General features: G+C 38.1%; 1 protein-coding gene and 1 long non-coding RNA gene across 5 annotated transcripts in view; one reads left to right on the plus strand and one right to left on the minus strand.

Annotated features, from left to right (window-relative positions):
• LOC141728248 (uncharacterized) overlaps nt 1-6,452 on the minus strand; it is a 12,382-nt gene extending 5,930 nt beyond the window's left edge. The window contains exons 1-2 of the long non-coding RNA XR_012579122.1: nt 6,355-6,452; nt 5,996-6,159 (exon numbers count right to left, since the gene is read on the minus strand). This is a non-coding gene — a long non-coding RNA (uncharacterized LOC141728248). The remainder of the gene's footprint in view (nt 1-5,995; nt 6,160-6,354) is intronic.
• Nucleotides 6,251-21,969, plus strand: LOC102065400 (interleukin-1 receptor-like 2). Of its 4 annotated transcripts, none has more exons than XM_074535811.1 (13): nt 6,251-6,569; nt 6,953-7,307; nt 7,761-7,946; nt 9,914-9,986; nt 12,493-12,736; nt 13,045-13,231; nt 13,995-14,157; nt 14,435-14,500; nt 15,093-15,213; nt 16,767-16,915; nt 17,208-17,351; nt 18,731-18,892; nt 19,380-21,969. In XM_074535811.1, exons 3-13 carry the CDS (start codon nt 7,854-7,856, stop codon nt 19,769-19,771), a joined length of 1,794 nt encoding a protein of 597 aa, XP_074391912.1. In that variant the 5' UTR covers nt 6,251-6,569; nt 6,953-7,307; nt 7,761-7,853; the 3' UTR covers nt 19,772-21,969. The 4 variants fall into 4 exon arrangements, with proteins under 4 accessions (XP_074391912.1, XP_074391911.1, XP_026648831.2 ...); XM_074535810.1 differs by having other exon boundaries at nt 6,953-7,183; XM_026793030.2 differs by having other exon boundaries at nt 7,061-7,307.
• Nucleotides 21,970-22,601: the final 632 nt, after the last annotated feature.

A 22,601-nucleotide genomic window follows, 5' to 3' on the forward strand; every position in this document is an offset into this window, starting at 1 on the left:
GGTCTGCTTGAATTCAGAAGAGACAGCTGGACTAATAAATAACTGCAACATGGCTGCAACATATTTGGTTCTTTTGGATTGCCAGTGATAAAGGCATTAACTGCAGAATAGCTGCATATAGCACTAACAATATGATTGCAATCTCAAGCTGAATATCATAACACTCAGCATAGCTGAAGACACAAGATTTTCCAGAAGATATCCCTTCTGGGCAGGGCAAGGAGGACAAACCCATCAAACCTGTCCCTGAAATTTTGTGTCAAATTCTCATCCCCCCAACTTAGGTATAAAATATACCCCAATTTCATATCTTACTAACCACTATTTTGCAAAGTGCTCCAAGTGGGGCTTCAGTCTTGCAGCCTTGCATTCTTTGTTGTTGCTTGTAAAGAATATTTACCTAGGTGTACTTGGTTTGTACAAAATATTCCAGGGTATCAGGTAGAAGGATGAGATCCTGTGGCTTCATCCTCAGTCCATGTTTGTTACCCATGACAAATCACACAACCTCCATTTCGTTTCCATGATTACATTGTGGCTCCTCTGATGTACTGAGCTTTGCATTATCCAACAGTGCTCTTGCCATCATTACTCTTTTCTAGTCAAATGATGTTTATGAGTGGTAAGTGACAATGTGAGGTGAAAATCACCATCCCAGAACTTACTCAGCACCTATCAGTTCTTGGATGGCAAGTATGTGGTAATTCATAAGGCAGTTTAGATGCCCTCCTAGTACTGCATCACACCTTCATTGCCTCAGGTCTGGAAGGAAAGCAGGTTCAGGCAGCCAAGTCTTCTGGGGATGAGCAGAACCATCAATAAAACTTTTGAGAGCTGTCTGTGACTCCACTATTACAGAGTGTTTTAGTTCTTTGGTGCTCTTCAGCCTAGCTGCCCAGCACAGCTGTGTCCTGACTCCACACTGGGATGTCATGTGGATTCAAACCACCTCTTTGGCTTTTCATGGAAGAAAACCCAGTCTGCAGCCAGAAGGGGGTCATGAGCATGCTCTGTAGCAGAGTCCCAGCATGCAAATGGTCAGTGCTTTGAGAAGCTGAAATATTATGAGAATTTCCAGTGCAAACCCTTGATTAACACAGTATTAAGGTTGACACCTTCAATACCCATTTCACAAAGATCCAGTCTGTCAGAGGCTGCTACTTCGTTTTTCAGTCCCTCTTTTCAACTTTTGCTTGATTCACTCAGGAGCCCTCAATGTTGTTCCTTTCCTGAGTAATCTGTTCTGCCTAGACCACCAGTGTAAATAAAAATATTGTTACAGTTCCAGTGTTATAGGCTTTTTCCAACCAACCACTCCTATGACTACAAACTGAGCAATTAATAACAGAAACCAGCTGTTTGTAAAAATCTTCCATAATGTTACAGAAATGTTTTCAGTTGGCTTTTTTTCATGCAACTGACAAAGGCACCAGGGAGTTACAGAAGTCTTGATGCCATGTCAGTACCATGTTGGTCCTAAGAATAGATGATTATTCAGACAGTGAAAGGTGATAGTGTTGGAGCTTGCTTGTCTCTGGCTTAAAATTAAAATAATGGAAGCTAGGTAGCTGGATTGAGATGATAAACTAATCAGCAGATGAGGTACAGTCAAAAGACTTATTTTTTCTTTTTTTATTAAATGAATCATTTTAATGTTTGTCTACTAGTTAGGTAAGGTATTTCACAAGAAAGCTGTATCTTAATATAAAATAATATTGTTCAGGTATTTCTAGTTACAACAATGGTTTCTCCTTTTCTTCCCTTGTCCATAATAATTTTGTTAGATCTCCTAGGGATTTTTTTGTTCAATGCTGTATTCAAACATAACAGCCCAAACAAACGGAATGATATTTTAAAAATAGTTATACCAGACACAAATAAAAAGAATTCATCTGCACACCTGTTTGGTGGGTTTTTTTTTTGTTTGTTTGTTTTTTTTTTGTGTTTTTTTTTTTTTTTTTTTTTTTGCTGTTTATTAGCAAAATAGACTGCCACTCTATTATCTGCTAGTGAAATTTCTAGGCTAGTGCTGTCCCACTTGTTTTGGTACATATTTTTAGGTTAGTGCTTTTTTTCTCAGATAACATTTTATATTTGCATCTTCAGGAGGAAAATGAACTTCTTTTTCCAAGAAATCATATTGAAATTAAAGTTGGTAACTAAAGTGGAGCTTAAGGGGGAAATGCCAGAGAGGAGACATGTCTGATGGGGAACTTGCAAAAAGATTTCTGTTAGAAATATGGCATCTGGTTGAAACTTGTTTTAATGATCTACAGTGAAGTTCTTACAAAGATGCTGGAGTAATTTCTTGACTAGTTTTAAATAATAAAAGAACCCACTGCAAGTGGGAGATTTGACTGTCTCTGAATTGCCCTGAATTGCCTAAAAGAAACCCTTTCAGGAAATTAGAGACCTACATTTTGTTTTGCATTTTCTTGAAAGTTGCGGTGACTGATGCAATACTTTCATTATGTACTTCTTTCCTGTTTCTCATTTAGTTCAGTTCTTGTTAGTTGGTTGTAGGACTCCTTGTACTAGCATTTTAAATGTTACAAGATGGCATTAAATCCTGTCCTGTGTAATTGCACAGATAAAGTGCAGTATGTACAGATAAAGTGCAATCCTAGATCTGCTGAGAACATTTTAGCTAAGTAATTGTGAAGACTTGCAGGTGGCAACCTCATGGAGAGTTTTGTTTGGTAATTCCCATGTAATCTTTTTATCATTTAAGCTGTAAGGCCAAATGCTGCCTTCTAGCTTTTAGAGGATTTAAATCTCCTAGGTACAATTTTATGTCAATGAGTGTCACATGCATTTGATTATAAATGCATTTTTTCTCCTTGTCTGTGACCAAAAAATCGGCAGTAGATACCTGTGCAATGTGTATCTATAGCACCTGGAAGGCCTGAGCTTGGGAAACACAGGATAGGAAGGGGCTGCCCATGCCCTTTGGCTAGCTCATTCCTATCTCAGGTATCCAGCTATGTTCCTCTCTCTGTGAGTTACCACACTTTGTCCTAACAAAGGAGTTGTTCATTGGTATATACTGGATGTATTGTTTATAGGCAGAAGTTGTAATCTGTCTTCAATTTAACCTAGGCAAGCCAAATTAACTTAAAACTTTACTGAGATATAAGCTTCTTATTTCCACTAGTATAACCACAGTTCAGTGAGGTCTCTTGGGATTTGTGAACGTATTAACAGGACAGAGAACAGCATTTCATCTGAAAGTGGGCCAGTGCCTGAAGAGTGTGGTCAGGGATGTGTGAAGAAGTTACTGATCCATGAGAGCTGATGCAAGTGGGTGCAGGCCTTGGGCTGTGCTGGATGTAGCCCGTGCTGCAGGTACAGGTGGAGCCAGCTCACCTGTGTGGGGGAGCTTTAGGCAGCTCGCACTCAGCACTTGGTGATGGCTCCTTCTGTTGTCTCAGTTTAACTTGAAGTGAAACAGCCTGTTTTCATACACTGTCCTTTTTAATGCCAGTGAAGATGATGAATAGAGTTTTCTACTTCTGAGGACACCTTTTAAAACCCTAAAGCCTTCAGTGCTGGCGAATGTCCTCACAGATGAGATTTGCATGGTGTGGCATGTGCTGATGAGAGGTCTGGCTGAGGCTGCACAGATCTGGGTTCCCAGCATTGGAAGAGACATGAGATTATCTGTGCTATCATCTACTTTTACCTTCTCAGATTATCTCAAATAACCCCAATTTTAACCAATATCCCATGGATTCTGAACACTTTTCTGACTGGACTCTATAACAATGACTTGCATCAGTGCATTGCAGGTGCCTTTGGTACTTCTCTAACTGTACCAGAAACAGTTCGCCTGATTTAAGGCAGCATTTCATGTATTTTTAAAAAAAATTATTTAAAAGATATAATGTACTGGTGAATCATAGGAATCTTGACCACAATTCTCATTAATCTGCGATTCTCTATGACAAATGGTTATTTTTGTGTTTAAAATTAAAGAAAATAAAATAGTGATGTAATTTCTGAGTGCAGGAGGAGTAAATAGGTAAAAATCAGTATGAGCCAAGCTGCAGGGTTACATACTTCTTTTCTAACTACTGTGCTATTAGTAAATTACATAGGAAAATTTCTATTTTTTTTGTACTGCCAGAACTAATGAAAACATTGATATGAAGGCCATGGCTAATCCCCTGGCAAGTTCCCTCCATGGCAGTAACTACTGCCACACCTTGGCTTCTCCCTTTTCAAGCATCTGATGGCTTCCCAGTCAGCCCTGCAACTGTGGCTTTGCAATGAATCTCAACTTTCTTTGCTCACCATGACAACTGGTTACCACAATGAAGGCAATAAGGATATTGAAACAGAACAACAGAATAATGTGATGCAACCAAACATTGCAACATTACTTTTATATTTTGAATTTCCAATTTTCCTGTCCTAGCTTAATGTTTCTAAATCAAAACATTTGCATACCCTGCAGATTATACTGTTCTTGAATATTTCTTCCCCAATAGAAGATTTTTCTGTTCTGAAATCATGTATTACATATGTTTTATGTAGCTTTAAGTGTGCACTTATGTAAATAGATATCTTTAACTGGTGTAAATAATTACCTGCAATTACATTTCCTGATAATTTTATTCCTGTAGCTTTAAAGATTTGTACATACAATGGTAATCCTTATGTCTTCATCAAAGTTACCTTGTGCAACAAAGCTTAAAGTAGAAATGGTATAAAAAATTACATAAAGTACTTTAAAACTCTGTTAAGTTTTTATTTGCCCTGCTCAGTTTCAGATCAGAAAGATATATGATGAATACATATGTCAGCCAAACAAAAAAATATGATGGTTGCTACAAACCATAATTTTGCCCTAAATATACTTGTAGTTGTCTTAGAGACATGTTATGACCCTTCTCATATAGAAGGGATGATTTACCAGGTGCAGGTAAAACATGAGATTACTGGATTCTATAATTGCCTTAAAAAAACCCAACAACTACATTTGCTTGTTGTTGGCACTTGTCCTAAAAATATCAGGGCAAGTATTGCCCTGATTTTTGCAGTTCAAGTCAGTTGGTGTGGAGGACCTCATGACCACACAAGGCATGCTTGAAAAGACATAATTTTAGACTAACTGCTGTCAGGCACTGTTGATAGGTCACAGATGTTTTTTGGTCACGCAAAATAATGCAAAAACTAAAAATCTTGCATAATCTTGCACTGTTTGAGAATTAATGAGAAATATTTCCAATATTAAATATGGATAGAAGTAGTGACCAAAGAGAAACAAGCTGACTGTATAAATACTTCTGTGTTTGCCAAGTCAGGAATGAATTTATTTTCTGTGTACCTCCCAACAGCTTTGGAAGTGTTGCAATGTGCCTCCAGCTAGCACTACATACACTGGATTGATGGGAGACAGTTTATGTGACCACAGCAGGGCATAAGCTTTCATCTTCACTTATCTGCAGCTAGTGTGCAGGGTGTTTGAACGGTTCCATTTGATAAATATAATAAATAATAAAATAGTACCAGAACATTAAATGAAAGAAGTACCAAAGCAGGATGAAAAGGGGTGGAAGAGACAGGATGTGTCTGGCTTATTCTCCACAGTTTTTGTAGAATACTTGTAATTTGCTTTGCAAATGTTATTATGTATTTTTAACAACAATGAGAACATCTACCTTGATAGCTGTGTAGTCCGTGATTGTTGCCTGCTTTGTGAAGAACATAAGACAGAGCTTTCCCCTACCTTAATATCTAGTTTAGTAGTTAGTCAACAAGTAAGTGGCACTGCAGTGTTAAAATTGCTCACATTAACAAAATAGTTTGAGGAACTTCTGCTTTGAAAAAATCTGGCTCTAGCTGTGTTGTGAAACAGAGAACTAAGAATTGCCAGAACATAGAGAACATACTCCCAGAACAGCCAGAAGTTAAGTGATCTCTGTAAAATACCAGGACTACGTAGTAGCTGTTAAGTTTGTAGATAAAAACTTAGGGACTATATGAGACTAACCTGTAGGTTCAAGCTTCCAAATATCTCAGTGTCAGTCTGGGCAGGTCAGACCAAGCAGCCAAAGCAGCCTACTGAATAAGCAAATAAATCAGCAGATCTCCCTGAGACGCTCCTGCCAACAGCCTCCACGGAGTCTTCCTCGTCCAGTGACACGGTCTCTTCAACTAGGGAGATTTGTGCATATTTGTTTGAAAACAAACAAACAAACAAACAAATAACAAAAGTCAGTCACCTCAGATCTCTCAATTTTGGAGGATTTCCTGCGGTGGAGGTTGTGCCCATCCCGCAGCAGCGAGGGGCTGGGGTGGCTGCTCAAACGCTTTGTTTTTCGGAGCTTGCGTTTAACCAGCCCCGCTTACCTGCTCCGGAGCAGGGAGGGGACGGGGCCTGGCCCTGCCCTGCCCTGCCCTGCCCCGGGGCCGCCCCACGGCGCTGGGCACAGCCAGGTTTGCGGGCGGGGGAGGTGAGGCGTCGTGGGGAGGAGCTGCCCGTGCCGGGGCAGCGCCGCCGCGCTCCCTCGGCCGCCGGGGCTCTCTGGGAGGCGCCAGCGGGGCTGCCCCGCTCCGAGGAGCAGGTAGGGGACTCCCCGGGCTCTGGCGAGCTCTCGGTGTAATGGGGCCCAGGGTCTCTCCCGGGCCCGAGAGCCGGGGTCGGGCGGCGGGGCCGGGCAGGTGCGGCCGGGGGCGCTGCGCTCCGGGGCTCCGGTAACGGGGCGGGCGGCCTCAGGCGGGCCGGGGTGATCCGAGCAGCGCATCCATAGAACTGCTGCGCCCGGGATCGCACTTTGCTCCCACGCCTCGCTTTTTGGGTTGGGAGGTGGCTCGGAGCGAGGTGTTGTCTGTGCGGAAGCTGGGGCTGGGGGCACTTTGGGAGTAGGGGTGAGACCTCTTGTGAAGGGTCAGCCCTGACCGCGGCCTGGTTCCTGACCCAAAGCGAGCGAGCGCATGTTCCCCGCAGCTGCCCCTCGGCCCGGGCCGGCCTCCCTGCATCGCCCAGCAGCCGCAGCCCCTTCAAGGGAATGCTTCCAGAAACACGTTTTATATTTTTTTCGCAATTTAAATAAAGAGTATCGGAAGATGATTTGCTGCCGTGCCCGCTGAGGGATGCCAGCGTTTCACAGAAGCACCATAGTCGCAGTGCTGTCACTACATCCTGACGGGGCTAACGCAACTCTTCCACGCTGACTGGGTATGTCCAGTGAAGGAATGCATGTATTTGCTGTCATCATTTTTTTCGTGATCAAAAGTGAGAGACTTGATTGATTTCTCTAGAAGAGGCATGGTGTACCTTGCAGTTAATAGACGCATTTAAGGTAATTCATATTCATTTTTTATCTTTTAAAATGTTCCTAGGTTTATATACCAGAAATAGTGTGATACTCTGACTTTCGGTTGGTTCTGTCAGTCCTGAGGACTGTTGCGTGTTTGAATCAGTTTGTGCTTTTGAATAAGAGATTAAAATAAGCCTGCTACAAGTTTGCCAAAGTCAGTGAAACCTGCGATCCTTGGAAATTTTGAGGAGACTTCATTTTTCAATTGACTAGATCAACTTTGAAAGGACTAGAAAGCAGATTCAAAGGTGGTTATACCAATTTAATGAGAAATTTTAATGAAAATTATGCCTACATGCCATAATCAATGCTGTGATTGTAATTCAGGTGCACATATCATTGAAGACAATTGATGTTTGTTTTTTTTTTTCTTGGGGGGGGGATGGTTGTAATGACTTTTTTTAAACTGCAATTGATAAAAATATTTCCTTTCAGGGTGAAATTTTATGGACATGGCTTTGCATACCTGAAATTTTTTTCCCTTTGGGAAATCTGGGCAAAAATAACCCGAGCTGAAGTCTGTTGTGAATGAAAAGCTCCACGGGTCGATTGAGTGCTCAAGATGTGGACAGAATGGCTGGGGAAAGGGAGAAATTTAACTGTTTATCATGGCAGAATGGGGTAGGAAAAACATTTGCAATTGGTTCTGCAGTTGTGTGTATTTTATTTTCATCCTTATTTATGTGAATGCATGCACAGAGAAGAGCCTAATTTTGCTATCGTGTATACCTTCCATAGAAATGGAAATTTTTCATCGGGGAAAGTGAGAGATGAGGGAATCTCCTCAAAGTAGTGTGTGTGGTCTAGCACAAGGCTGTATATACGTTTGCAAGTCTTCTATGTTGACAAAAGGGCAAATTATAAATTTAAATAGAAAGAACGTTGAAATTATAGAAAAGCAGGATTGTGAAAGACTTTCTTTCAGGATTTGGTAAAATACTACTTCTGCATCTGCTAAATCTATTGATGGGGCAAAAAACTTTTTGAGAGAGCTCTAGTGAGACAGATCACAGAACAAGAGTAAGGTAAGGTTGTAAGAGAGCAGAGTTTGTGAAAAAGCAGTGATTCAGAGAAGTCATAAAGAAAATACCTGCTCATAAGTGGAGTCTATTCAATCCTGTTTTATCTTTAAATTATATGTTACAATATTTTCCTCTTCTTTAAAATTAAAAATGATAGATTTAAAAGAGATTCTGTGCATCATGAATAATAGAAAACGTTGTAGCTTTTGTACAAACACATATAACCCCTACCTCCTGAGATTTTAATGTTTTGTGTCAGGATTCTTTCAGGGACTTATCCTGTCTTAGGGCTGGGCAAGAAAAGACCTGCCTGATAATTTGAGTGGAGATTAGCTAAGAGGGAGGATGAAAGATAAAGGGAAGAAGGGAAGCAGGCACTGCAAGAAGCAGTGTGGATGACTCATCACATGGCACCCTTGTGAGTCAGTATGCTGAAGTAGGACAGACACAGCAGCCGGAAGCGTCATCTTCGACTCTTGTAGAAAGTGATGATCAGAAAAATGTTTGCCACAACAGGATGGGATACCCCTGCTCATACTTCAGTTGGAACAGTTGCATTTGTCCTCTCACCGAGCTGTGAAACACTGTGGTAGGCTGCATAGAAACAAAAACAGTAAAGTAGGTTGGGATCAGAGGACTGCTAAAGAGTCCTGACAATCATTCGCGAATATATAACTAAACATGTAGAAGATAAATGCCTAGATTTTAGGTGAGTACATCACTACTAGAGTCCCAAACAACTTTTCAGCATGTATTTTAATGATCTGGACAGAGGGAATCTGTTTCAGTGGCAGAACTTGCCAACAATACAAAGCTATTCAGGCTGGAGCATGGAGGTGTAAATTGCAAAGAATGGCACAAATATGTCACAATAGTAAATGACTGGGTAGTAATAACAGAAGAAAATTGTTGTAGAGAAATATAAGAAAAATTTAAAATGAAAACATATGGCCAAAGTCCAACATCATGTGCTCAACAGCTGACTGAGTTTGCCTGATTCTTAGTCCCCAGTGATGAGATCTTGAAATTTTACTATAGGCCTATGGAAGTATCAGATCGATACTCAATAGTACTCAAAGAACAAAGATAGGGTTAGAAATCATTAGGAAAAAAAATTTTAAAAAATCAATAATTGTCTTTGTTCGTAAATCCATAGTGCACTTATGTTTTGAAGACTGTATGCAAGTTATGTCCTGTCCTCCCCCATCTCAGACAGGCTGTAGCATAACTGGATGCAGTACAGAAGTAGGTGGCAAAAAAGTAAGAATTATGAAATTAGGAAAGCAAGAAGTGCTTTCCTAAGCACGAAGGGAAGTTGTGTGCTAGAGATGTAAAAAAACCCAAGTGCTTGACAAGCTGAAATAGGAGATGTTCACTCTTTTTTAGGAGCTGTCAGGTAAAACAAGCAGGTAACAGGCTCAGAACAAGTAAAAGACAATTCCTGTATTTCATGTGTCCTCTTTAAACTGTGTAATTCCTATATTAATTATGTAATGCAGATGTTTACTTTAAATTATGGAAGTTCATATTGGAAACCACTAACTGAAAGTTTTCTTTCCATTTCAGCAGGGAAACATGACAGCAAAAACACTGTTTTCTTGTAACATTGCAACAGCATTTCTGTCCTTAATTATTGCAAGTAAGTCTGTTGGTGGCTATGGAAAGTCTTGTTCTGAACTTTTAGTAGAACTTTTCTTCACACAAGTAATGCTAACTTTCTGTGGAAGTGGCCGTAATAGTGAAATTTACATGCATGCCAATGAGTTCTTTTAAATTGTGCCTAGAGCAGGAACCTATTAAACAAAATATGTGCTATTTAATGTTTAACTTATAACAATCATTTTGGTTGGAAAGGAGCTCTTGACATCTAACTTTACAGGGTCAGGATTTTGAAAACCTCTGCAAATGGAAACTCTACAACTTCATTGGGCATCTTGTTCCACTGTTTGATCACCCTTACAATAAAAAAGGGTGTTTTTTTTGTGTTCAGATAGAATGTCTTATGTTTCAATTTGTGCTCATTGCCTCTTGTCCTGTCAGTGAGCAAGGCTGGCAAAAGTCTGTCTCTTTGTTCTTCATTCCCTCCCATCAGGTATTTACACACATTGATAAGATCCACCCACACACTCCTCAGATCTTCTCTATGCTGAGGAGTTCCTGCTCTTTCATCCCCTACTCAAGTGAGAGGTGCTCCAGTCCTTTAGTCATGTTTGTAGCTATGTGCTGGACTCTCTCCAGTAAATTCAAATCTGGCGTGTCCTAATGTCCAGGTGTCCATGTGTCCTAGTGTCCCAGGACACTGTTAGCCTTCTTTTGCTGTGAGGGAGCATTGGTGGCTCATGACCAGCTTGTGGTCTACCAGGACCCCAATGTTCTCTGCAGATCTGCTTTCCAGCTGAGTGGCCTTTAGCATGTGCTGGTGTCTCTTACACTAGTGCAGAATATTAGCATTAAGTGGCAGAAAAGCATTATCAGTTCCTGTGGCATATAATAATCACCACAGTTATTATGGGGCATTCAAATTACTTATCCAAACATTGAATTACTCAGATACCTGAGTAATTCAATGTTTGGATAAGTAATTTGGAAAAGATCTGTGGTTAGGTGATGAGAACTGTGGATGACACAAAATTATTCTTTGGTGATTAACACTGATGCTTACTATGCAGAGGGTGTCTTGATATCAAATAGTTTAGTGATAGAATGTCAGTCAGTAAAGTCAAGTGGATGTGAAGGGGCATGAAAGGGTCGTGCATGTATAGCAGAAGTAAGTATGCTGTATGTGTGTGATGTGAGCATCAAGTTAATTAATAGCCACTTGGGAAAATGCTGCTTTGATATCTCTGGATGCTCTCTGGAATCATTAACTCTGTCATCAGTGGTGACCAGAAAACCAGAAATTTTGGAAAGCAGCAGAGCAGAAAACAGAAAGAAAGCCTCATTATGCTACCCTTTAGCTCCATAGTGAATGTGTGCCAGTTGAACTCTGCAGTTCTGGTCACTTCATCTCAGAAAGATGGTGTCAGAAGAGGTGGAGAGATGAGTGACAGTGTTGTCTGATATGGGATGGCTTCCATATGAGAAGTCTCCAAATGAATGAGGACTCTGAGGTAAAGAGACAGAAGCAAGATGGGATGAACGTCTATAAAAATATAAATACCATAGACAGGGCAGATGAGAGGAAGTTTACCATTTCTCATAGCAAGAAATGCATGATACTCAGAGAATTTATAAAATCCAGCAAATGGTTTTGCATGCAGAACGTAAAGGGACTGAAATCAGAGTAGTCTTGTATTTATTATGTCCTCCTCTCTTCTGCACATTTGACACTGACAGTTATCAGAGACGGGATTTTGGGCTAAACAGACACTTGCATGACTCTGCGGCAATTCTTATAACAAAGCGAGAAAGTTTTGATAAATGTACTACTGACTTGGGAACATGACCATGGTATCCACAGTTGGTGCCTTTTTTGTCATATTTCAAAAAAGAAAAAAAAAAGCCGAAACAAAACTCTTGGTTTCTTCCTTTTCTGCATGAGTCTGTGTCAGAAGTAAAGAAAATGAGCTCATTGGTGATTGTAATGACTCCTCTCTAAATGTTCACAAAATGGAAGGTCAGTTGAAATTCCCATAGCAAACCTAATATTTTTACAACACAATCTTTAACTTCTGTGTCCTCTTAGGACATTTAAATATCAAAAGCATAGTCTGTCTTAACTACAGTTAAGTGAAGTTAAAATATAAAGACATTAAATATGAAATTTGTGTGCATGTGTGTGTTTGTGTACATGCCCATGAAACAGACTGGAGAAACACAAGTACTTTAGGAATTTGCATCTGAAATAAAACATGCAAATGACAACTCTGCTGCAAAGGCTTTCTACTGAGTATAAAGATTGCATTCAAAAAACAGTATTTCATTTTAGTGCCGTAACTATATTTGTAAACTACTGAGTAGTACTGTCAGCTGTAAAGATAGGGGATTAAAATTGTATTTTATCAACTACTAACAATTTTTAGTAGTTGACTTGAGAATGGAGGTGAAAACTCCGATGAAGTTTGTCATTTATAATCAGGAAACGATTTCAGTATATTTTTGTAGACTATTTGAGTTTTTCTTTAATGCTTATCTCTTTCCTTTAGAGAAATGTGAAGCCTATGATGTGATGTTGGAGCAGACTCTTGTGCCTGATGGGCAGCCTCTTGCTATTAAATGTTCACTGGAAAAGATTTTGAAAAGTGGAGACTATAACTTCACATGGTATAAAGTTGGTAGCAAGAGAGCTGTGCCTAGAGACAAACTGTCTAGAGTTCATCAGCAGAAGAATCTGATTTTGTTTCTTCCTGCCACGTTAGAAGATTCTGGAGATTATGAATGTGTCATAAGGTGAAAATTAGAAAAAGTTATATTTTTACAGAAATGAGTTACAAAGTGAGTAACTTTTAAAAAGCAAGTAAAATTTTGTGGGTAAGATTAATAATAATGAAGAAGAGGGAATGGTTCTACAAAAAATAACTTTAGTTTGGGGAAATTAAATCTAATTTTGCATTTTTTTTCCTTGTAAGCAAAAGTAAATCTATTAAAGAAACTGTAAACATTTTTTCTTCTCTTTCTTCTCCAATCAGAACGCCATACATTTTGGACCTGCAAAATGTGTTAAATGGGTTAATTTAATTGTGTTCTATTAATTGCAGGGATTTGACAAGCTGCAAAAAAATGTGTACAAAAGTAACAGTTTTTGAGAGGATTGATGGTTTATGCTTAAATGAAAAATTTGCTGTAGAGGAGGTGATATTCACATCATCTTCTGCAAAGGTTGTTTGTCCCCACTTGGATTATTTCAGGAAAGACAAGAATATTAACCCTGTTCATTGGTATAAGGTAAGAATACAGTGTTTTATTCTGTCTTATAGCTGTCCATTATTTATAATAAAAATCAGTGATCTTTGAGAATTGGAACAGAAGAACTAAAGATTTATTGTAAATTGGAGAAAAATACTTTTAAAACAAATTGGAAGAAGATTAAGACTTTCTGTCTTTTAAAGGTGTTTTTGGTTATTAGGGCAGAATTTCAGCTGAGGTGTGAGAATGATGTTGATCCACATACCCACCAGGTGGAATCTGTTCACCCTCCAGGGAAACATGGATTTGAGTGGAAACAGATTGACTGTGGCTTTTCCTTTAAGTGCTCAATCTGTTCTATTCCATTATTCTAGTTCTTGTTGTTCATGCTCTTTTAAAGGCTCTTTCTGTTGCAACAATGTAGTGCCTTCTGCCATATTCGTGCCTCTGGCTTATGCAGTCCATGTGGTACACGTAGCATTGAGGCTCCTTAAAAAATAAAGTCTAATTATTGGGTGATGCTTCATTGATGAATACTTTTGCACAATCCACATTTTAATTTATTATTTCTCTAATATAAAAAGTTGTTTTCCAAAGGGAATGAACTGGGGTATCTTTAAATTAAAATCTCAACTGAAGTGAAGTATGCATTTCTTTATGTTCTGCTGCCCTCACTCTTCCTCAGCCTCTGCATAATCATCCTTATGCTGTGGTCCATTGAAACTTCAGATTGTACCAAAGAGAGACAAACCATAGAAATATACAGAGATGTGAATTAACAGAGTTCTCTATACACTTTTAGGACTGCCAGCTGCTGGAAGGAAAAAGGTTTGCCCTTTCAAACAGTGACCTTATAATTTTCAATGTAACTGTACATGATGGAGGAAACTATACATGTGAAACAACATATACCTACAATGGGAAACAGTATAATATTTCACGAGACATCAGTCTGGTTGTAGAAGGTAAGTAAATAATTTCACTGTGTTTGTGCTCATAACTAAAGTGGAAAGACCTAATTTGTGGATGGACATGCTTAGGACTTCTGTTTTTCACCTAAATGTGCAGTAATGATTACCTGAGATATGATACTTTTGGTATAGAGTGATATTTTGTTATAAAATGGCTGACAACCTTGTCTTTAGTACAAGGGGTGTTTTTAGGTTGTACTTGCATTATAGAGCATAAAGCAGACTGCAAGTGCCCCGGTTTTCTGAAAAGCACTTTCTTTCTTTTGCTTAGTGACCCCACCAAAAAAGCCTCCAGAAATAACTTACCCAAGAAACAACTCTATTGAAGTGGAACTTGGTAAGTAGTTTTCTTTAGAGAAATTAAAAATTTTCTCTAGAGAAAACTAGAAATTCTGTAGTTTTCTGTAGAGAAAATTTGTATACTAGTTAAAATGCATTCTCAAGGAGTGTCCTATTCTGTGCTTTCTTGTTTTTATTTTATGAAAAAACTACTTCAGTAGTCAGTTTCTCTCTGTTTATCTCCCGAAGGAGGAATGAGGGGTGAGAGGGAAAGAAGTGAGGCATGTTGCTTGCAATGTCCTAAAGAAATTTCTCACCTGCAAGGAAAATTGTAGGAACCCAAGTGATTATCTGTCACTTCTGTTGCTTTCCATCACTCTGGAAATGATTCTAAGAACAGGTCCATCTCAAATCTGCAGGCAAAGTGATGCCCCTAGGAGAAGCATCTCCTTCCTGGATTTTTCCATCCTACCATTCTCTTTCTGGACATGCAGATCACTGAGAATACAGACCCTCTGTTAGAGTAACTTTTTTGAAAGGGTTTAGTATCATCCTTAGGTGGTGTGCATGTGTGAATCTGAGAACAGGATTGTATAGACTTTAATTAGGTCATGGAAATTAACTCTTTATTTTGTAACATAATTTTATAGGCTCACAGGTTACTGTGGATTGCAACACCACAGGTGCTGATGGGTATGAGGTATACTGGACAGCACACGGTGTGGATATTGATGTATTTCACATGAGCAGAATTTTTGCAAGTTCCTATGAGTAAGTATATTTTCAGATTGGAAAATATATGTGTTGGCAACCAAAGTGGAATTTTCTCCCTTTGACATTAAAATATTTAGCAACATTTTTCCCTTGCTTTAAACAGCATTCTTCTTAAAAACTCTAATGCTTGCCTTCTCTAATTTACTTCTTTCTTTGAAATAGAAACTTTAAACACCGTAGACACATGAACTTCACATGTGATTGTATGTTTCTTGCTCATTGTAAAAAATCAGTCTGAATTTCCAGTGTTGGGAAAAGGTGTTTTGTGACAGTGCCATAATTGCAATACAGTTTCTTTTGAGCAAGCTCTGGCGTGGCAGAGACCTCTTTTGGTCGAATCAGGCATGTTCAGGTGCATGATCTTCAGACTGTCTCTTTCTTCTGTGTTCCACATCTGCCTCCCTGAAAGGTTGCAAATCTGTGCTATACAGGAAAAATCAAGATTACTAGGTTTAAGGATATGAAGTTAGAGAAAATTAACTGAGATAAACTGAAGAGATAATGGAAGACTTTATTGAGGACATTTGTACTGAAGCTTAGGGGTTAGAGGAGAAAAGGGAGACAGATTTCCAGTGATGAGCTGGGTTTTGGGAGGACTTGGACTGAGTAAAGCATGTGAAGGGCAAGTGGGAGATAAGACGATGGTGAAAAGCAGGTCAAATAGAATTAGAAGAAGAGAAATTATACCTGATTGGAAAAACCAACTCAAATTGGAGCAAGAGGCAAGAGGAAATTTTCTTAGACATTACAGGTTTTGAACTAAAGATTTCAGGTTTTTTTGTCAGCTCTTATGGTGGCACTGTAAATAAAAAAATGTGATATTTTTTGTAAATTCTGGAGCACTCTCTAGGACTAAAAAACCAGTGAAGAAAAGAGAAGAATGTCTGCAAAGTAAGAATATAGTTGCAAGAAATAAGTTTTCATCATAAAACAAAGGGAGAAACAAAATGCTGACTTATTTGGGTGCTCACCAAGAGAAAACACTATGCAAATTAATATATTATACTGTCATAAAGAATTATAGTGCCATAAACATTTGGGCCATAAAACAGTGACACATGGTCTCTGAATTGATATTGCAAAAGCAATGTTATTTTTTGTACTTCCTAACACTTACATGGTTATCTTTGGTCACTTGCATTAGTGATGTTGGTTCATTCATTCCCTGAATGTCATATCCCATTGTGAAATATCTATGTCCATCTACTCTCACAGGGATTGGCAATCCCATAACAAGAGTTTATTTAGGTTTGTAAGGCATATTTTTGAACTTCCAGCTTATAGAAACCTTATGTTCCTTTGGGGAAACACAGCTGCAGATAAGATAACGTTACAATGTCTTCATGCTTTCCAATGCACACGCTTAATGTCAGTACCAGGAGAGGTCTGACTGCTTGGGTTTCTTTCATATGATGTAATTGTTCATCTGTTGGGAAGTGTGGTTGACATTTGCAGAAGGAAATAACCACTGTTGTGCTGCAGATGTTAGAGATGAAGCCATTCCTGAAGGGGCTGTGGTTTTATGGTTTTATTTGTCACCTTTTGGACAGGGGAGAAACTTCTTATGACGGGCGCCCTATGCATTCTGTGAAGCTAATAATTTCAGAAGTAAGCAGTGAAGACTATGAAGAGCCTTTTGTCTGTCAAGCTTCAAATGCCTTTGGGCAAGTTGCATCCTATATTATATTAAAACACAGAGGTAAAAAATACTATTATTTTGAGGCCTGTGATTATCTATACTTCCCCAGAAGGTGTTTTGATACCAAATTCTCGTGTATCGTGTTGAAAGAAAACAGATGTATTACAGTTTGCAGTATGCATGTGCCTCTGCATAGGGAAGAAATCACTATAGCATTGTATTTATCATTATTTAAAAAAACAAGGTGGATAGGAATGAAAAATGTAATATTCAAATTTGTATTGAATTTATATGGAAGATCAGATTTGAACAAATTCAACATTTAAAACAAATTTCTTATATTTTTGTGCAGTTCCTGACATACGACGATGGCTGACTGGAGGGCTTGTCTCTTTGTTAATTTTAACATTTATTACTTTAATAATCTACAAGATTTTCAAGATTGATTTGGTGCTTTGGTACCGTACTTCTGTCTGTGCCCTTACAAGTAAGGAAGGTATGTGAGTGTGACCAGACATGCAAGTGTAATTAGCCTATTGATTTTTTTCTCTTGCCTTTACTTCTGAGAAATAATGGGATTATTTAGTACAGTGTACGTAGAATTTCCATAAGGAATTTTCAGATATGCACAAAGACATTTTGTGCAGGATTTTTTCAGCCATATGGGTAAAATATATAATTTTGCTTAAATTAATAAAAACTGTATGATATTGAAGGCAATCATAGTGAGATAGGCCAAAAGAATTGTAGGTTATTCCAAAATGAGCATGTTGTTTTTTGCTATTCTGTAGTTTCTTTGCATGTAGATTTATGGTCACTCTGATGATGAACAATAGGTGTCAGCAGAGCTACATCCTGTAAACTGGATGTTTAAACATGTGCCTTAAATATTTATTTTGAAAATCAGACTCATTTGTCATAATAATTTTATTGGTCTTTTTTCCCCCCATTTTGCAATTTCTCTGTTACTTTCACTTTCCTTCTAAATCCTGTCAATTGTGGTGTTGACATATCAAAGAAAAAATTTGCTGCTAGTTCTGTGTTCTGGGATTCTTCTAATGTGTTTTAGTTTAATGCACTGTAGGCAAATATATTGGACAGGTGTGAAAAATTTGAAATAAGCACAACATCACAGATATATTTCATGTCAGTTCTCAGAATCAGACTGTCTGAAGTTCCCATGGCTTGAAAGTGAATGGATTATGTACATTAAGGTAGTTAATGTTTACTCATGGCTGTGCTAAATGTTTTCACAGGAAAATAATTTCAACTCCTGGTTAAAAATTCGGTTTTACTATAATACTGTAGCAGAGTTCTAATTAAAAGAAAAAAAAATTATCTAAGTTTAAAACTTGTTGAGTTAGATCTGATTTTGGCTTGGTTCTTTCAGTCCAGCTTGCTAAGCAAATCTTCAGAAGCCTTCTGGGCTTTTCTTCTACTTGAGAAAAGCCCTCTCAGGATTGTTACAAGAAAGAATTTCCATTTTCCCACCTTCTCTCTTGTGGTTAGTCAGAAGTGGAGATAACTGCTCATTAAGTTTCCTTCAGGAGAGGTGGTGAAGAAAGGCCTGTGAGAGGATACTTCCTCAATGTCCTGGCACCTCTAGGATTGGGAGCTCCCTCCTGCAGGTCCCAGGTCCTGCACTCAGCTCTTTTGGTGACTCCTTCATCCCCAGGATGGGAAAGGAAGTCAGATGCTCTGGCTGGTCATCTTTATTTTGGTTCATAGAACATTTTACTTCTGTAAGGTGATTCTGTCAGAAAGGTGAAATCAGCCTCACATTACTATTTCTAAACTGTCCAAAAATGAAGCTTTGCAATAAAGACACTTCTATGAGTTTTAGTTTCTTAATAGAAATGTTTGTGTTTGTTTTAGATGGGAAAATCTACGATGCATATGTCCTGTGCACAAAAAGCAGTGAAGACAGAAGTATATGTTGTCTGGAAACCTTTGTTCGTAGGATAATCCCAGATGTTTTAGAAAAACAATGTGGATATAACCTTTTCATATTAGGAAGGGATGATTTACCAGGAGAAGGTATGCTTTAATTAGCAGAGTAAACAGGTTGCCTTTTGAAGCATTGTTCTCAGATTATAAGTTTATCTATGCAATTAAACCCCACAATTTTGGAAAAGAAAAATGTACTTATTTAGTTTTATTGGATAATTTGCCAAATGAAAATATTTTTCTTTTTCCTTTTTTTTTTCCTAACTGAAAATTCTGTTCTAATGTTATGAGGCTCTGCACTTTCTTAATGATGAACAGATGAGGACTTAATAGCATTAATAATACTGTTGAGTTTTTTTGAACAATAAATTCTCCTAAGGGATGAAGAAAACAGTATTTTTAGAAGTTATGTCATGCAATGGATCATGAATCATGACTCTCAGTGTGAAGATCTTAAAGCAATTACTGCTCTGAGCTAGCCACAGCTTCACATGTTTGCAATTTTAAAATAAAGAGCTATTTTACACCAGTTGTAAAGTTTCTATGCAAGCTTTGATTGTTCCTTCATCACTTACAGCTGTGGTCAGTGTTGCTGATGAAGCCCTTAAGCAAAGCAGAAGACTGATGATTATTTTGGGATCAGAAGCATCTAGGTGCTGCCTCTTGGAAGACACCTCTGAGCAACAGCTAGCTATGTATAACGCTCTCATCCGTGATGGGATCCAAGTAGTTCTTATAGAAATGGGTGAAATACAGGACTACACCAGCATGCCAGAATCAATCAGATACATTAAGCAAAAACATGGAGCTATTCAATGGAAAGGGGACTTCTCAGAGAAATCTTGTTCAGCAAACACAAGATTCTGGAAAAATGTGCGTTATCAAATGCCACCCAGGAAAAAGGGATCTTATTCTGAAGTGTATTCCTTGCCCCTAATGTCAAACAGTTCTGCAGCAAAGCAAAGTTAAGAAGCACTTATTTAGATAATACTAAGAAGGTAATTCTGAATTGGGACGTTTCTCGCCTATTCTTTATACTACAAAGTAAATGTTTTCTTTGAGGAGTAGAAACTGCTCGTCTCTTCCAAAAATTACACCCAAAAAGAAAAAGCTCTGTGCAACTTTTATTTCTGTTACTTCTGAGTTTTGGATAGTGCCACAATTTGTTGTGTTAGTCTCCATCAAATATTTTAAGTAAAGAGAGTGATGATGATAGGCTATTAAGAAGCTGTAGTCCACATAAATGCTGTATGAAAAAACAACTGTGAAGTCCATTTTTAAAAAATCAAAACTGCAGTTGATAAAATTAAAAGTCTATTTCTATCATCAGCATTCTCTTTGTCATTCTGTTCCAATTCTTGTTGCCTCTCCATGATTGAAAGATTTCCTTATTGCTGCAAGAATCTGCTCTGTGCAAGCTTTGTCTCCTGAGCAACAGACCTTACTCTTGCTGCTTGAAAGGGTTGGGGAAATACATGACATAGCATATATTAAAACTCATCACAACACTAAATGTGTTTCTGCTGAACAGTTGGTACTAAATGTGTTCAGCAAATGGAAGGGAATGAAATCTGTGGATTTTTAGAGTGTTGAATAATTCTGTGATGTGTGGTGTATGTTTACTTTTGAAACTCAGTCTCTTGTAATGCTTGGGAAACTGAAAATAGTTCGTACTTCTTGAGAATGGGAAGCTTTCTAGACTGTGCTGCTACTCTGGAAACCAGATGTTCTCATGGTGTGTCTCAGCTGTGCTAACTGCATGCACAGAAATTCTCTGAGAATCTACCAAAGAGCTGTGCTTGGGCTGGGGATCCTGGAGAGGGGGAAGTGGCCAGTGCTGAAACATGACCAAATTCTAATGGCAAGAAATGGTATCTCATCTACTTGTGAAAGAAAAAGTTAAAGGCATGTGGCTACATCAAACTTCTTGACAGTAGCTTGGTATTTCTGGATTCCAATCCACTTTTGTTGTGCATCACTGTGAGAAAATGACATGCTGCTTCCTTTTCAAGGTGGTCTGAAGCAGCAGGAGTTTTTGTGCTCTAGCTTAGAAGAACATCATCTAAATGCAAATATGAATTTTGCTTGCTTTTAAAAAATTATTTTCAGAAGTTATATAGGTTCTAACATCGTGTTTATTGCCAGGTTAGCATCTGTCATGGAATTCCTTTCAGTTGGTTCTCAGAGGTATGTGTATCTAGAATACATTCTTCATTGGGCTGTACTGATGGGAGAGAAAGCAAAATCTAGGAGTGGAAATATATAATCAAAGCGAAAGATTTCCAATAGCATTTCATGGTACTTTTTTTATTTGTAAAGGTGTAGTAAATATTCCTTAGGAGCAGTGTCTCATTCTTCTGGCTGTGGGGTTCACAACTGTGTAATTTTCTACAGCCTTCACTGACTAGAGACTTGTTCTGAGGTGTCACCAGGAAAACTAGGGACAGGATATATCTATCAGATGAGGCACTATTGTCCTAGTAGATGCTGAATCCATGTTCTTTGGAAATGCATGATATTTAGGCTGGAACACTTAAAAATAAATTTAGGGTCTTAGGGAATTTAGATAACCATTATTGTCAAACTTTTACATCGTGTTTACCCTTAGCTTGCTCAAAAAAGTATTTAAAATTAGTTCCCTTCTTTCCTTTTTAAAATTTGTGTTTAAAAACAGAACCTTCTTATTATCCATGTAGAAGGAGAAAACTAATAAGGAAATGGAGTTGAAACTGTGGTAGATTTTTTCAGCTTCCTTGTTTCATGTGCTTTCAAATAAAAAAACCCCAAACAAACTAATGACTGGGACTTGCAGTACTATATAAAAGTAAATTGATTTGCAATTTCTGCTGTTATTTTTTTCTTCTGTGAATGTGCTGTTATGATATCTGGCTTCTTTTTTTCATAGTTCTTTTCAGAGGTTTGTCACATTATTCAAGATAATAATTTTCCTATTTCTCTACTAAATGAGACTCCTAATGACTCGTAAGTGAAGAAGGATGATTGTGAGTCAGCATTGATTTACCTGATACTTTCTTTCAAACAACATTTAGTGTGATTATTTTGTGTCCTTGTATAAAAGTGAGTGTGGGAGGTAGGTTTTGGTTATCATGGTTGATTGTTAGCTAGCTACTTCAATGTAGCATGACATGAGATGGCTTAGACTTTTATCAGGGGGCTTAATTTTGAAACTGAATTTTGTTTTTATTTTCTCTCCTTGGAGAATGTTTTTTGCAAGTCACATTGGAAAATGCAATTTTTTTTTTTTTTTTTTTTTGTGGTACAATGAAAGAAGTCCCATAGAGACAGATGTGCTGGTTGCTCTTTATTAAAAAAAAAATTCAAATCTCAACAAGTCCACAAATAATTAGTTGGCAAGAGATTTGCCCTGGAAAACTTGGCAGATTCAGAAGGAGAAGGCAAGTGCAGTGTAATCAATGGAACGGTACTTGTTCATCACTTTATAGTAGATATATTTATTGTTTATGCTGACAGAGAGCAAAGTCTAAATGGTATGTGGTGTAAGGTACATTGAAAACATTCTCTGCACCATTTTTAGCTTTTCAACCATAGCTACATAGTTATTCTGTTGGCTTGCTCCTGTTTATTTATTTGGTACTCCAGACTGCACTGTCCTTTCCTTGCCTTGTGATGAATTTGTCAGAATTTGCTAATTCCACTACATCTTTCCATCCATATTGTGATGCTGGTGCTTTCTGTGAGACTTCTTTCATGATTTTTTCATGATCATATCCTGCTTTCTTATGTCTGTGGTTAATAGCACTGAGATGTGGCCTGTTTC

This window comes from Zonotrichia albicollis, chromosome 2 (assembly GCF_047830755.1).
Source record: "Zonotrichia albicollis isolate bZonAlb1 chromosome 2, bZonAlb1.hap1, whole genome shotgun sequence".
In the NCBI taxonomy this organism is placed as follows: domain Eukaryota; kingdom Metazoa; phylum Chordata; class Aves; order Passeriformes; family Passerellidae; genus Zonotrichia; species Zonotrichia albicollis.

Excerpts from the sequence above, each read along its gene's own strand:
- LOC102065400 (XM_074535811.1), top strand. The coding sequence starts at position 7,854 with ATGAAAAGCTCCACGGGTCGATTGAGTGCTCAAGATGTGGACAGAATG. Across the intron at positions 9,987-12,492 it reads TCTGTCCTTAATTATTGCAA|AGAAATGTGAAGCCTATGAT; the intron begins GTAAGTCTGTTG and ends TCTTTCCTTTAG. Across the intron at positions 13,232-13,994 it reads ACCCTGTTCATTGGTATAAG|GACTGCCAGCTGCTGGAAGG; the intron begins GTAAGAATACAG and ends ATACACTTTTAG.